The sequence below is a fragment of the Ursus americanus genome, chromosome 26 (assembly GCF_024610735.1).
Source record: "Ursus americanus isolate L20-20 chromosome 26, mUrsAme1.1.p, whole genome shotgun sequence".
NCBI lineage: Eukaryota > Metazoa > Chordata > Mammalia > Carnivora > Ursidae > Ursus > Ursus americanus.
This window is the reverse complement of record NC_142152.1, coordinates 11,207,523-11,223,216: the sequence shown is the minus strand read 5'-3', so window position 1 is coordinate 11,223,216 and position 15,694 is coordinate 11,207,523. Positions and strand designations below refer to the sequence as shown.

General features: G+C 41.7%; 1 protein-coding gene across 5 annotated transcripts in view; it reads left to right on the top strand.

Annotated features, from left to right (window-relative positions):
- The first annotated feature begins 168 nt into the window (after positions 1-168).
- The window catches only part of ZBTB25 (zinc finger and BTB domain containing 25), a 21,095-nt gene continuing 5,569 nt past the window's right edge, over positions 169-15,694 (top strand). Inside the window, exons 1-2 of one of the 5 annotated variants that reach the window (XM_087855997.1) lie at positions 169-579; positions 1,357-14,149. In XM_087855997.1, the coding sequence (XP_087712123.1) occupies positions 13,977-14,149 (173 nt within the window). In that variant the 5' untranslated portion in view covers positions 169-579; positions 1,357-13,976. Of the gene's footprint in view, positions 14,150-15,694 lie in introns of all 5 variants that reach the window. The other 4 variants (XM_045810496.2, XM_087855999.1, XM_087855998.1 and 1 more) reach the window with 4 other exon arrangements.

Below are 15,694 nucleotides of genomic sequence, written 5' to 3'. Positions count from 1 at the left end.
CCGCCAGCCATGGGCCTGTCCGCCTCTGGCCTTGAGTCACTTCCCCCGCCATGCCCCACCCCACCCAGCCCGCCTCCCCTCCCAGGCTCCAGCAGCTCAGCCTCCTTGGCCCCGCGCCCCCACCCCTCTCCCCGCGAACACGCGGGCTCATCCTTCCCCACCCCCACGCCCGAAGTGAGGCAGTGCTGTGCTTTTGCACACCCTGGGGAAAGTCCCCGGGTCACGCGGTTGTGTGTGGGGAGCCTGTGACGCTCGGGCTCGTCTCCGCGCTTCCGCCTACAGTGTCACGACTGAGGACCGTGGCGGAGGTACCCCGAGCGCTGGCCGACCCCCGCCGGGCCACTTGAGTAGGCGGGCGGGCGCGCACGTACGCACGCACGCACACTTCAGCCCCCGCGCCCCTCGTTCCCCGGCTACCAAGCGCGCGGTCACGTGGGCCCATCGTGGGGCGGCAGGCGCGGGAAGCCGCGCGAGAGCGGGCCGCGGGGTGCGTGAGCCGGCGCCGCCGCGTGACGTGCGCGGCGCGGGAGCCGCCCCTCCCGCACGGAGGAGCAGGCTGGCCGCCGCGGCGGCGTCTGGGTAAGCGACGCGGCCCGGCCCCTGTGGGCTGCTCCGGGCTCAGTCCCTCCCGCCGCGAGCCGCCCGGGGCGGTGGCCTGCAGCTGCGCCGGTCGCGGGACAGATGCAAGTAGCTGGGGAGTGGGGTGTTTTGGTCCGTTTGACATGTCAATCAGGGCACAGGAGGAAAATGGCAACCGCGAGTGAGCACTGGGCCGAGGATGCCCAGAGCCGCCTTTCGCTGCTCGCAGAAGGCGGGTGCCGGGGCCTGACCCCGCGCGGGAACCCCCGACGGGCTCGCGGCGTTCCCCGAGCGGCCGCGCGAACCCTTCTCACAAGTGGGCGGGTCTCCTGGTGCAAACTGAGAGACGCTGCGGCCACTGTCCTCTCCCCCACCCCCGTTTGTGATTACCCCGGTTCTAGGGCAGGAAGTTCCTCCTCCTCCATAATTCATTTCTTCCTTTTTTCAGATTATATTAATCTCATTCTGAGTAAATCCAGTTTTTCTTTTTAAAGTTTGCCCGATCTTTAACTGCTTCCCTAGCACTAGTTATTTGGAGAAATCAAGCTACTTAGGCAGCACCCAGAATTTGACAGCAGCTAACATGTTTCATAAAGTAACGCCCATTTCCCCCCAGGAAATTACATTTGGCATTCATTCTCTTGAGACTCAAGTTTTTTGGCAAAACTGTTGATTCTCACAGGATTTTGACAAGTGTGTAAAGTACACTTTGGGATGACAGATTTTAAAGCTGAAAGGGGCCTTACAGGAAATCTAGTTCATCCCTCTGTTTTACAGATGAAGACACCCGGCCTAAGGAACGTGTAGCTTGATCGAAGCCCTACACCTTTTGAGTAACTGGACTCCAGGGCTCCAGCCCTTGATTATTGGGCTCTCCACCACACCAGGAGTGCAGTGCCAGTTTAACTCACTCACTGTAGAGACAGTCGGCCAGAGGTGATTATACTTGGCTTGATGCAGATTATTGAGAAACCAGGCTTGGCCATTGTGTGATAGCTCTGGTATTTTAAGGAATGGGGTTGGCATTATCTTTAGGTGGAATAGATTGCCTGTGATGTATGTTGGGGCTCAAAGCCGGTCTCCTCCAAAATTCAGCCCTACTCTGTAAGAATAACCAACATTTGCAGCACTGGTTGCTTCCTTAGGTTAAGGCATCAAAGTTCTCTTTAGCAATCTAGATACATTTTGATTAAGGGTAATCTATCCATTATCAGAAATCAGTTCCTTAATAGGGAGCAGGATACTGGCATAGCACTCGGCATAGATTAGTTCTGATGGCTGGGAGGTTATCAGGAAGGAGTGGAACATCACAGGGATGGTCAGCAACAAAGCAGGGAGGAGCCTCACATGACTTGCTCTATGTTTTTGCCCAGCCCTTCCCTGAATGTCTTATTTGGAGGTAGTGGAGATGGATTCTGCTCAGGTCGTTGGCTGCTTATTGAGTGCCTGCAGTAGCTAGCCACTTGCATAGATGAATTTTGAGTACTTGACAAAACAGGAGGTAGTCTTGTCTCTATGATACAAACGAGGAAACAATCAGAGATTTACCTGGCTTCTATGATGCTGTCATTTGCAGTAGAATTCAAGGCTAGATCACTTATCTCCCAAGTCCAGTCAGTGCACTTTTGCATTGTATCTTGCTACCACTTCAAGCCAGGAAAGGGATGAGAGAATCGCCTGTGGCTGATTTATTGGCGCCTGTGGTTGCCCAGAGAGGCTGAGCAGGACTTTCAGCTGCCCTCTTTGCCTTAGAAAATGGAGCTGTGTGCTTCCACCCTATCTCCTGAGGGGAATGCGCAGGAGCCAGGCTGTCTAGCTGGGGAGGAGGGGCCCAAGAGTCTTGGCCGTAAAATATCCTGGCAAGGGCAGTGCTGGGAAGTGTTGCATAATGCCCTCCCCACCACTGAACCAAAGTGATTTATTTACTATGGCCCGTAGGTGGTGCTTGACCATCTTAAAGAAAAACTTGTACTTTTTTGTAATAATAGGGCCAGAACAGAGTTGGGGGTTTTATATTATTGCAGGGTTTTTTTCTTGTCTTAAAAAAGCAGTGCAGGTGCTCTTATCTTGATAAATTATAAAGTACTTGCACACCACTTCCTGTGCCCCCTTTCTGCTTATTTATTCCAAATTGCATGTGAACTTCAGTCCTTTGAGAGGAGAACGCTAAGAAAAGTACTACTCCAATTTATAGTTACAGTGAAGGTTATGGAGTCAGACCTAGCTTTCGATCCTCACTTTATACTATCTGCTAGTTGTGTGTTCGTTTTTGTTTTTGTTTTTTTTGTTTAATTTGACAGAGAGAGACAGCCAGCGAGAGAGGGAACACAAGCAGGGGGACTGGGAGAGGAAGAAGCAGGCTCATAGCAGAGGAGCCCGATGTAGGGCTCGATCCCAGAACGCCGGGATCACGCCCTGGGCCGAAGGCAGACGCTTAACCGCTGTGCCACCCAGGCGCCCCTAGTTGTGTGTTCTAAGCCCACGTTTTTCCTCATCTGTAAAATAGAAATAAAAATAACACATGATCAAGGTGAGGACTAAAAGAATGTACATAGCACTTAGTACAAGTGCTTGCATGTAGTATTTACTCATTATAATAGTAGCTATTTTAACTAGAACAGTATTATTTCCTCCAGGATAGGAAAGATATTGCTACTTGAACTCGCTTAGGGAGAGTAGAGGAAGAGGACAGTATTTGAAACAAACATCAGTTTCAGGATTAGTAATTGAATTTATTCACACATCTGCTTTCCCTTTGCTTGCAGGAATTTTTCTCTTTTTTTTTAATCTTATCTGAAGAAAAAGTGTTTATATTATTGTTAGTTATTTTTGAAATTTTTCTAAATCATTTCTTACCTGTACATATCAACCGTACAATGACTTTTTGTTCTTTGTGAAAAACTCTAGGCACTTTAAGCAAAGGGCTTCATTAACCCATCTGGATAACGTGTTTGTGGAACATTCTGTGGCAAAGGAAGTATTGGTTCACCTATATTCAGAAGTTATAATTATTCTTGTTTGTACTGTATTCTAGGTCTATACTAGCATTGTCGTTATCCAGCTTCTGACTGTCCTTTGAGTACCTTATTTTGTCTTTCAGAAATGCAGTCATTAGTATTATTTTTTGGTGGTCTAAGAAGAATTGTTTATTTTCCTTCACAGGGTCTGATTTTTTTAAGGTTCACTAGCAATTTGCGCTCACCGGTGTTAGCACTCTTGTTTGCCTGGTGCTGCGGCTTTATCAGGCATCCCACATGTTGGTTAGATGGTTCGAGATGTAGTAGGCTGGCAACAGGCAGGCCCCAAACTAACGTTTCCCTGTTCCGTTAAAGGTTTCTAGAGCATAACTGCTCTTCCTGTGTCATCGACCACGTCTGCTTCCTACCCTCTTCTCTAATATTTTCAGTGATTTTTGTAAGCAGATGCCTAGAATTACTGCACATTTTATCTCAATATTTTCAGATTTGCGATTTCCGTATCATCTTCAGATGTTATGAAAATAGGCATAATGGTGTGTGAGAGTAAATACCTCTTTTTCCTCAATACTTTTTTAGAAGAAGTCTGAAAATGGTATGTTCCTCCTCTTCCCCCAGTGTCCAATTTACTGGTTTGAGAGCACTTTTGTTTCTTCAGATCTGGCTACTTTTTTTTTTTAAAGTTACAATTGGAATTACAATAGTTGATTTTTGTTCATTTAATGTAATTGGTATAATTCCCACATTTTGATCATTTCTTGTAAAATTGCTTCTTTTTCTCTGTAATTTTACAGTGTGAAATATTCTCTTCGGTTTCCTTGGTTCCCTTCTAACACAGTGGTTCTTGACTGAGGCATCATATTAGAACAACCTGGAGAGCTTTTTAAAAAAGGATCTGAGGCTCACTCAGCAATTCTGTTTGGCTTGGTCTAGAGTAGGACGCAGGCATCAGTACAACTCTGCATTGAAAGTTTTGCAGTACAGTCAGTGATAAGAGCTACTATTCCATGATAAAATGATCTCTGCAAACATTCTTTCTCTAGGTTATAAAATGTTAAACCTCCATAATCATGTGAAAGTACCATTAAAAACTTAAAATCATTGTATAAAGTCTGTTATCACGTGGCACTTTTAATATTTCTGCTTTTACCTTTGTATTTATAGCCATGGGTAAGTATCTCAAAAAAGCTGTACATATTCCTCTGCCAACTTTTCTGTCTCCTTGTCTTAATGATAATTTAATAATAAAGTCACAGTGGTAGGAACCACAGAGAAAAATCTAAAGACTGTTTATTTTCTACAGGAACAGATGTCTTACTCCTTTTGTCCCATTTTTATTAAAGATTCTACAGCCTGAGAGAATGAAAAGCTGTGTATTCCAGGACATCATCTGGCTACCATAGATCTGAGAGTCCAGTCTAACTAATACAAAAGATTTTTTTAAATAAGTAAAAATCAAAAGATGTTAAATATCAAGTTAACTTTGAATTAAACAACAATGGATACTGATATAAAGCTGTTCTAGTTTACTTAGTTTGAGCTAATCCAGAGTTAATGCAATTTAGTTAGTAAACAAGGTTTTGTAGTCTCTCTTAAATATCAATACTAATTCTATTATTACAGTATAAAATACCACTTTGTTAATAGATATAGCATATTAAGATGAAGCACTTTTATTTTGGCTCTTGTATTTGTAAATGTAATAAAATGATAAATTATTTTTTTGCAACTTCTCTCACATCCTAAAATTTCCACCCAAAATTCTTTTCTTTTTTTTAAGGTTTGATTTATTTGAGAGAGAGAGAGAGAGCATGATCAGAGGGGAGAGGGAGAAGCAGGCTCCCCACTGACCAGGGAGCCGGACGTGGGGATCGATCTCAGGACCCAGGATCATGACCTGAGCGGAAGGCACATGCTTAAGCATCTGAGCCACCCAAGTGCTCCTCCACCCAAAATTCTTAAATAAAACTTCTAAGATCTTTCTGTATGCCTAGGAAGCTTTAACTATTCCACATACTAGAGAAAATAATATTGATGGTCAAAGAAATGATGAGCAAAGGCTATATGAAAAACCTTGCTAATAAATTTGTAAAGTAGGTTATATTAGAAAATGTTTTTAATAATTTTGTGATGGATTGGCTGTATTGACATAAAATCTGGTTGTGCTGCCTTAAAACCTCAAAGGTCTATTATTATACAAAGAAGTTTGAGTGAACCTATTATGTATCTAAGTTGTGGGTTTTTTTTTCTTTTAAGCATATCTGAATTCGTTTCATTTTATAAACTTGGAAAAATTTTCCCCTTATTCGATTCAATATATTTGCAAAATCTGCCATCATATATACGTTAAAAGTTTTAGATGGGGATTTTGAAGAAAGGGCATGAGTTAAAAGTCAGACTTGAAGTACTACCAGCACATTTAATGGCTAGTTTTTTGACTAGGGTACCTCTCCCACCTTCTCTGAGCCTATGGTTCCTCAGCTATAAAATGGAACTAATATCGTACCTGCTCTGTTACCTCATAGGATTAAGAAAAGATAGCATAGGGCAGAGATTCTCAAAGTGTGGCTCCGGACCCCCAGAGGTTCCTGAAACCTTTTCAGGACCTACGAGGTTCTTGCTTTTGCAAGGCCAAAATCTCTTAATATACTTGAATCAAAACAACTTGTAGCAACAGATTGAACACAGAAGCAAAGAACCCAGCTGTATTTTTTAAAGCCAGGTATTAAAAGAGTACTATAAAATATAAAACAATGCTACTCTTCCCACTTACAAAATATATGTGGTTAATTTTTAGAAAAAAAGTTTATGTTTAAATATATAATGGGTTTAATGTTATTTTAAATGAATTAAAAATTTTTAAATGTCTCACTTTTAATTTTTTATATGGTAAATATTGATAAATACAACCCACATAAGCAACAGCTCTTTGCAGTCCCTAATGCTCTTCTTAAGAGTGTAAGTGGATCTTGAGGCCAGCACTTTTAGAACTGATAAAGGGTAATAATGGCAGAGTAGTTCTTATTGGGACAATTCTGAACTAGAAACTACATTTGACTCTTGAACGGTGTGGGGATTAGGGGAGCCAACCTCCCTGCACAGTCAGATATCTGCATTTAACTTGACAACCCCCTCTCCAGCCTCCTAAGCTTAACTACTAATAGCCTACTATTGACTGGAAGCCTTACTGATAGCATAAACAATCGATTAACATATTTTGTATGTTACATGTATTATATACTGTATTCTTACAACAAAATAAGCTAGATAAAAGAAAATGTTATTAAGAAAATCATAAGGAAGGGGCACCTGGCTGGTTCTGTAGAGTATAACTCTTGATCTCCGGGTTCTGAGTTCAAGCCCCATGTTGGGCCTAGAGCTTACTTAAAAAAAAAAAAAGAAAGAAAAGAAAAAGAGGGGCGTCTGGGTGGCACAGCGGTTAAGCGTCTGCCTTCAGCTCAGGGCGTGATCCCGGCGTTATGGGATCGAGCCCCACATCGGGCTCTTCCGCTATGAGCCTGCTTCTTCCTCTCCCACTCCCCCTGCTTGTGTTCCCTCTCTTGCTGGCTGTCTCTGTCTCTGTCGAATAAATAAATAAAATCTCTAAAAAAAAAAAGAAAAGGAAATCATAAGGAAGAGAAAATACATGTGCAGTACTATACTGTGTTTATCCAAAAAAATTGCATATAAGTGGGCCCATGCAGTTCAAACTGATGTGGGTCAAGGGTCCAACTGTATAAACTTGAAAAAAAAAACTTTAGAAACTACCAGATGGCATTTGAAAGTGACAAAAATCAGGCAGAAACTGGAATGAAGTCTACACTTGGAAGAATGGAACAACAGCGGATGAGTTTCCATTTTTTATGGCTTTTATCCCGAGAGAAGGCTCCAGTTGGTGACAGGAGGAGTTGGCCCAACTTAGGTTAATAACCTGTAATCTTACTTGCTTGAAGAAAAGAAGACAGAGTTTAGAGTGACCACACAGCTGGAAGGAAAAGAAAAATCCTAGAAAGGATGCTGGGGGAACCCCAAATACTGTGTATGATTCAGCTTGACTCTCTTGCCAACCCCTAAACTTACACATGTTGAGCCTCCATACAGCACACCAACAGCCAAAACAACTGAACGAAACGGGAGGAAGAATTTGGAGTTTAAGTCCAGCCAAGTTAATTGTAACAACAAAGCAAAAACATCAGTACTTTTTGGAAGTAATATTACAGAATCTAGAGTCTTTACCACAGTAAGCACAATGTCTAGGATATTGTCCAAAATGAAACAGGAAACTATCACCCTAATCAATGGGGATTGACTCCAAAATGACCCAGAGGTTGGGACTGGCAGGGAAGATTTAAAGCAGCTATTATAACTACGCTCAAGAATGTAAAGCAGAATAAAGTGGTAATGTCAACAAATAGGAAATCTCAGCAGAGAAATAGAAACTAAAAAGGAATGAGATGAAAATTTTAGACCTGGAAATATATCTGAAATTAAAAACTCACTGAATGAGTTTAACAAAAATGATAGAGTCAGTGAACTTGTAGCTTAATAGAAAGTACCTCATCTGAAACAAAAAAAAATTTATTAAATCTCTTTTTATGCCTTCATTTTTTTTTTTTTTGAAGATTTCATTTATCTATTTTAGAGAGAGGCTCCATGAGGAGTGTGGAGCCTGACATGGGGCTTGATTCCATGACCCTGAGATCACAATCTGAGTGGAAACCAATAGCCAGACACTCCACGGACTAAGCCACTCAGGCACCCCTGAAACAGAAAAATTATTTTATGTGAAAGTTTTGTATAAACTTCATCACTATATATTAGCATCAGGCATTGTTACCCTAGGTTTCCTTCAAGGTCTAAACAGCTCTTCCCTCTGCATATGGACTGACTACATAGTGTATGAATTGAAGCCATCTGCGGAGTACTCTCAGATTCTCTCCTCACTTGAGCCATCTCCCTGCCACTGTCAGAAATCCCTCTCTTCTCCATGGCTAACTGCCACACTTAAACTTTTGCTTGTGTTCCTTCTGGCTTCTGGAGATTCCACCCCTCTTCAGCCTGAAAGTCTTCTGGGAGCTCCCTGTCATCAATGTCATATCCTATCTGTGCCTATCCTTTGTGGCCTCTGCTAATGTTCGCTTGCAGTGAGATATTTTGCTCTTGCTGCTTTCCCAGACTATTGTCAGAGGTCACTAGGAATCTTAGTCACCACGCTTGAGGTGTTTATAATAGGCTTCGTCCCCATGTTTCTCTGCAGTACTTTCCACCATTGGTGGACCACTCCCTGCCCAGGTTCTTGCCTTTCCTTCACAGCCCCCTGCTTTAAATCTTCCCTGCCAAACCCAGCCTCTGGGTCATTTTGGAGTCAATCCCCATTACTCTTCTTGTGTCTTTTCTGCGTTGAGGATTCATTCTTAGCTTTTTTCCCTCTTATTTCACTCAATAGTCCCATCCACTCCTGTGTAATTACAGAGGACTTCCTCTCCCTATCTAGCCCTGATCTCTAGAGCCCTAGTCCTGCATAGTGTCTCCATTGATCACTAAACATTACTCAGATGTCCTGGAGTGAGCACCTCGAACTCACTGTATCCAAAATGAAACTTCTCTTTTATGAAGCCGGCTTCTCTGCCTCTTCTCTGGAGTTCCGGGACCCTGCCTTTATATTGATACCTAACACATGATAGTTACTCTGCAAATATGACCTGAAGGGATGAATGAATTCTTCCGGTTACCCACGCTGGAATTCTGAGACTTGCCTTTGACCTTGTCTTCTCTGTGGCAGGCCGCATCTACTCTGGCTGCCAAGTCATGTCAGTTCTACATCTGGTGTATCTCTTGTATTCCTTCATTCCCTCTGCCATTACTTGGGTGTTGTGGTGGACTTCTTGCTGGTCTTTATTTTTCCATACCTTTCCCTTGTTAATCTTTTTTTTTTTTTTATGTATTGCTACTAGAGCAGTCTTGACTCAGAGGCCTGGTGATGGTGATGATGATGATGATTGGTATTTACTGAACACTTACTGTGGGCGTCACTCTTCCTATGTGCTTATATGCATTATCTTATTAAATCTATGTAACAACCTGTGAGGTAGATACTGTTATTATCCATATTTTACAAGTAAAACCAAGGACCAGAGAGGTAAGCATCTTCCTGAGATCACACAGCTAAATGACAGAATTGGAATTTTAATCCAACCTAATTCCAGAGTCCAAGCTTTAACTACTGTTCACCCTCCTGCAAAAACATCTTAACACCATTCATTTCAAACACTGGAGTACCTTTCAGTTTTACATTCGGTACCCTGTGTGAGCTGACCACATCTCTTGTTACTCACTTTTGTTTTTTCTATGCCAAGCTGAATTCTTCAGTTACCTATATATTCACATTCCTCCCTGTAATTTTATTCATTGTATTTTTTCCTGCCTGGAATGCTATGTTCACCTTCTGTCTGTTCATCTAAATCCAGTTCAGAAGGCTTATTTTTCATTGGGTTGCCTGATATTTATCTCCCCCTCATAGCATGTTCTCTGAACTGATCTTATGACATTTCCCACTTTTTACGTCATATCATAATTACAACTTTTCATGTTTTGTCTCCCTATTAGCCTGCAATCTTCTTTAAAAAATTTTTTAATTTAAATTCAACTTAATTAACATATACTATATTATTATTTTCAGAGGTAGAATTCAGTGAGTCATCAGTTGCATAAAACACCCAGTGCTCATTCCTTCAAGTGCGCTCCTTAATGCCCACCACCCTGTTACCCCATACTGCTCCCTCCAGCAACCCTCAGTTTGTTCCCCATACTTAAGAGTCTCGTATGGTTTGCCTCCCTCTCTGTTTTCCTCTCATTTTATTTTTCCTTCCCTTCCCCTATGTCCATCTGTTTTGTTTCTTAAATTCCACATATGAGTGAGATCATATGGTATTTGTCTTTCTCTGACTGACTTAGTTTGCTTAGCATAATACTCTCTAGCTCCAACCACATCATTGCAAATGGCAAGATTTCATTCTTTTTGATGGCTGAGTAACATTCCATTCTTCTATCCATTCATCTGTTGGTGGACGTCTGGGCTCTTTCCGTGTTTTGGCTATTGAGGACCCGGCCGCTGTAAACATTGGGGTGCATGTTAGCCCGCAGTCTTCTTGGTTGCAGCATGTATTTTTCTTCTGTCCCTAGGCCTTGTATAATGCATGCTTTCAAATAATTTTTTCTTTATTAAATTTCTCTTCAAAACGTGTTCATTAAATGAAGAATTTAACTGTTACTCATAGACCACTTAACCACAAGATTTTTGTATATGTGGCTTTTTAGTGTGCCCTTTCTCATTTCCATGTGGTTCAATAGTTCATTATACTAATGTACTATATGTGTATGTATGTAGATAGATCTGATGAAAATGTTTATGATCTGAGGTTTGTTTTGTTTTTCTCTTAACAATTTGTAAGCCCAGTTTAATTTCAATTTGAACCATTTCATTGAATCTAAGACATGTTTTTCACATTGTGAAATCTCTAGCAGTTTTATTTTGGTTTTTAAACCTCTCTATAATAAATTCGTGGTGTTTTAGAATCCAGGTTATGCAGCAAATACAATAAATAGTGACTTTTAGTTAAATGGCCTTGTGGAACAATACTCACAATTTGGAGTTTGGTTTAGGCTCAGGTCTCTGTAGGTTCTGTTATCTTGTTACTTCTCATTTCATTATGGCTTAAAGGCTTTTAAAATGAGATGGTAAGGAGTAAGAGTTTTGTTTTTATTTATTTTTTAATTGGGGGAAGTTTGGGAGAAACTTAATGTTTGAGTAAGTAGAATTTTAAAAAGTAACGTATGAATAGAATTAAAAGCAGCAAGTTGCAGGATTCTTAAAGTACAATATTATTTATATAAAATTTTAAAACATGCAAAATAATACCATACCTTCTTAAGGGATACGTACAGATGCAGTAAGAACACGACGATGTTATAAGACAGTCATAAACACCAGAGTCAGGATGGTGATTACCTTCGGAGGCAAGGTAATGGGTAGTTAGAATGAGGGAGAGATGGTAGGGGGTCTCTACCACATTTGTAATGTTTACGTTATGTGCTCGGGGGTGGCTGGCTGGCTGCACGTTTGTCACATTGATCTCTGTACCTATTTGTCTGAAATACTTCATAATTTTTAGAAGTGAGGGGAAAAGGAATACATGTTGGAATGTACTTACGACGTTAAACCTCAATAAAAAGATTTAAGCTCAGGACACATGGGTGGCTCAGTTGGTTAAGCATCCGACTCTTGAGTTCAGCTCAGGTTGTGATCTCAGGGTCCTGGGATGGAGCCTGACATCAGGCTCCACGCTCAGCATGGAGTCTGCTTAAGATCCTCTCCCTCTCCCTCTCCCTCTGCTCCCCACCCCCAGCTCGCTCGCTTGCTCTCTCAAAAAAAAAAAAAAAAAAGAATTTAAGTTTAAACAGTACAAATCCCCTACCCTGCTCCCTTGTTTCCCTCACAGAAGTAAACATTTTACTCATTTCTTTGACCCTTTCCAGAGATGTGTACATAAACAATATATTTCTGTATAAATTAAAAATAACCACTCCACCCCTTTTGCATAAATAGTAGTCTTCTCTGTACAATTTTATGCTTTGCTTTTTTTAATTAATATATCTTGGATATTATTTCATATCAGTAGATTAAATATGTAGGTTTTTTTAAAAGATTTTATTTGTTTATTTGACAGAGAGAAAGACAGCCAGAGAGAGAGGGAACACAAGCAGGGGGAGTGGGAGAGGAAGAAGCAGGCTCCCAGTGGAGGAGCCTGATGTGGGGCTCGATCCCATAACGCCGTGGTCACACCCTGAGCCGAAGGCAGACGCTTAACGATTAAGCCACCCAGGCGCCCCTAAATATGTAGTTTTAATAAAAATAGATTTAACCTTTTATCAGTAATAATTACCTTTTTGTTTACCAGTTATAGCCTAGACTTTATCCATTAATAAGTATTTGTTTCTGTGTCAGATTTGTGTAAGCAAATTAAGCAGCAGGAAATCTGGGTTTCTCCCTAATTCCTCTCTCCAAACATTCTTGAGGCTTCCCAGGTGTCTTGATGCCTGACCTTTCCCTAGGCATCTCCAGTTTGTGGGTCATGTTCTCTCTGGGAAGTGGAAAGGGAGGACATTTGGGGTCTGGAGCCCAGTGTCCAGGTTTGAGTCCCTTGCTCTGCCACTTCCTAGCAGTGTGACTTGAGTAAATTAACTCTTTGTGCAGTTTCTTCATCTGTAGATGCACTAAATATTCCCTTTCTGGTATAGTCATATTGAGAACTAAATGAGTGAAAAGTGCCTGACACACAGGAAGCACTGTAAGTGTTAGCTAGTTTTATTATATTATTGATCACTCAGCTGTCTGCTGCCCGAGCTGTGGCCAACCTCCAGACAGCTCACCCCACACTCTGGGCAATGACCTCCTTAGACTTTGGTCTCTGGCTAGTGAGGACACTTCATTCTCTTTTTAAGAAACTGCTCTTTTAGAGAAGGTTCTCCCAGCTGGCCAGTGATGCCCTTCATACCACAGCTGCCTTCTCCTTAAGGCACGGGGGCTGTCTACACAGTTGGGGTGAAGCAGAGCCTCGCATCTGCCTGGAAGTCTGGCACTCTCGAATGCCCTTGCTGCTCACGCTAGACTTCTCTGCCACAGTTCTTCTGCATGTTTTTCCTCATGCCTGATTTCTCCCCAGACCAGTGGTCCCATTCTCTATTGTTCCTTCAGGGGCCTCCATGCTTCTATGTGTCTGAATCCAGTTAATATCAGGGTAGATGCTCTTTCCGCTGGGTTCCCGGGCCCCATGTAAATCAGGGGATGGGGCTTGGTATCTATTTTAAGGGCTCCTGCACATACTGTGACTGATACATTTCCGAAACATATTGTACGATAGTTAGGAGGCCAGTGTCCCCTAAGCACACAGAGGACCCCCGCGGAGCAGTGACAGCGCCAGCCCAGCCAGGACGGTGATACGTTATGAACAGTTATAGCTAACATTTGAATAGCAGTTTCCATTACAAAGTGCTTTTCACATAACTTACCTCATTTAGCTCTGAGGAAGGGGTCAGTATCTCATTCCCATCTTCCAGTGAAGAAACAGGACTAGAAACGTGGTCACATAGATCGAAAAAGGACAGGTCTTCCTTTTGCTTCTGTGTCACTCATACCAAGCTACCTTCTTACCGGATGAAAAAAGAGCATATTTTGCAGTTTTAGCAGAATTGATATTTTTATAATGAGAGGATTTAATGTTAGCTAGGTTTGGGGTGAAATTAACAGTATAAAAACTATTGAATAATGTCATTTAAATTTAGGCCTCCTTGTACTCTGTAGGTTTGTGTGAACTGTAGCTAAGTTTGTGAAAAAAAAAAATTGTCCTTTTTCTCAGAGCCACAATGGACACAGCTAGCCATAGCCTTGTCCTTCTGCAGCAGCTGAACATGCAGCGAGAATTTGGTTTTCTGTGTGATTGCACAGTTGCCATTGGAGATGTTTACTTCAAAGCCCACAGAGCCGTGCTTGCTGCTTTTTCTAACTATTTCAAGATGATATTTATTCACCAAACAAGGTAAGGATGTGCTTTTGTAAGTCAGAAGAGTTTTTAATGTGATATAGCTAAGCCTTATTATAACATCATTTGGGGGATGCTTTGTTATGGGGTCACCTTAAGAAATAAAATTAATTAACTCATTAATTAATTTATTTATTTTGCACATCCAGTAATTCATCTCAGTGTGTAGGATCCATGGTGGAAGATAAAAATGCAAACAATAATAGCTAAAAGTTATTGAAGGCTTATTCCATACCCAAGCACTAAGTATTTACCTAATGTACATTCTACTGTTATCCATACTATTTTAGAGAAAAGGAAACTGAGACTGAGTCAAGGAACTGGCCCCTCCAAGATTATACAGCTAGTAAGTTATCCTCAAATGCAGATCTGTGCTCTTAAAGATCTATGTTCCGACCCACTAAGCTGTCGATATCTATTCTATAACACTTTCATAGCAAGGGTGTAATGTCATAATTTTACCCTTATAGTCCATATTACAGTTCAAAAGACATTTGTTTCAAATACTTTGTTCAAGAAGTGTTTTGATTTTTTGAATGAGGGTTATCCCAACACGATGGGTATGTAGGGAGTGGGCAGGAAATTCGTAGTCAGATTCTGAGCTCTTAAAGAATAGCTTTAATCCATCCCAGGTTGAGGGTGATAGAGTTCTGTGTGTTTTTTTAAAGGACCTTGTATGAGATACTTAGGAGTCTAGTCTCAGTTACACACTTTCATTTACCTGTTCATTCATTTAAATATTTGTTGGGTACTTACAGGTCAGCACTCTGTTAGACCCTAGTAACAGGCTAGTAATGCTCCCTGTCCTCAAGGAGTTCATAGTCTAATAGAGAACACATGTAAAGAAAACAATTGCGATGTAATTGATCTGTCTGTGCCTCAGTTTCCTTCTCTGTAAAACATTGGCATAGTATGTATACTCACCCCATGGTGTTGAGAAGATTAAATGGGTTAATAATATTAAAATACTTAGAACAGAGCTTTGCACTGTCGGCTTCTGTTATCAAGAATTACTGTGACGCGTCTCTAATAGAAGTGCTGTACAAGGTAGAGTGGAGTGTCAGCAGCCCTATTTTGGGGAGGTTGGAACAGGCTTTACAGAAGCCCTGGATCTTGAAGGATCAGGAGGAGTTTTTTGGATATTTCAAAGGAATGCAAGAAGGTACATTTCAGGCAGAGGGAAAAAGTGCATGAAAACATAGGCAGATATGAACCGGGCTAGTACATTCAGGAAACAGATCGGAACGGTTGGAATGCATGGCACGAAGTGGAGAGGAGGTTGGAGTGGGGGACATGTCATGGGTAGTGTCAATGTAGGAACTAGAATAGAAACAGTGCCCTCACATCAGTCTTGTAAGAGCTTTGAGTTGGTTCAGCTCTCCAAGCTCCTGCTGTATGCCAGGCACCGTGCTAAACAAAATCCAAGAGATACAAAGGTGTCAGGCCTGCTACGTGGTATCTCTGTGGAGCAACTGAAAATCCTCAGTGCACAGCTCTGTGCTGATATAAAAAAGCCCTGCCACAGACCCTGGAAGTGGGTGG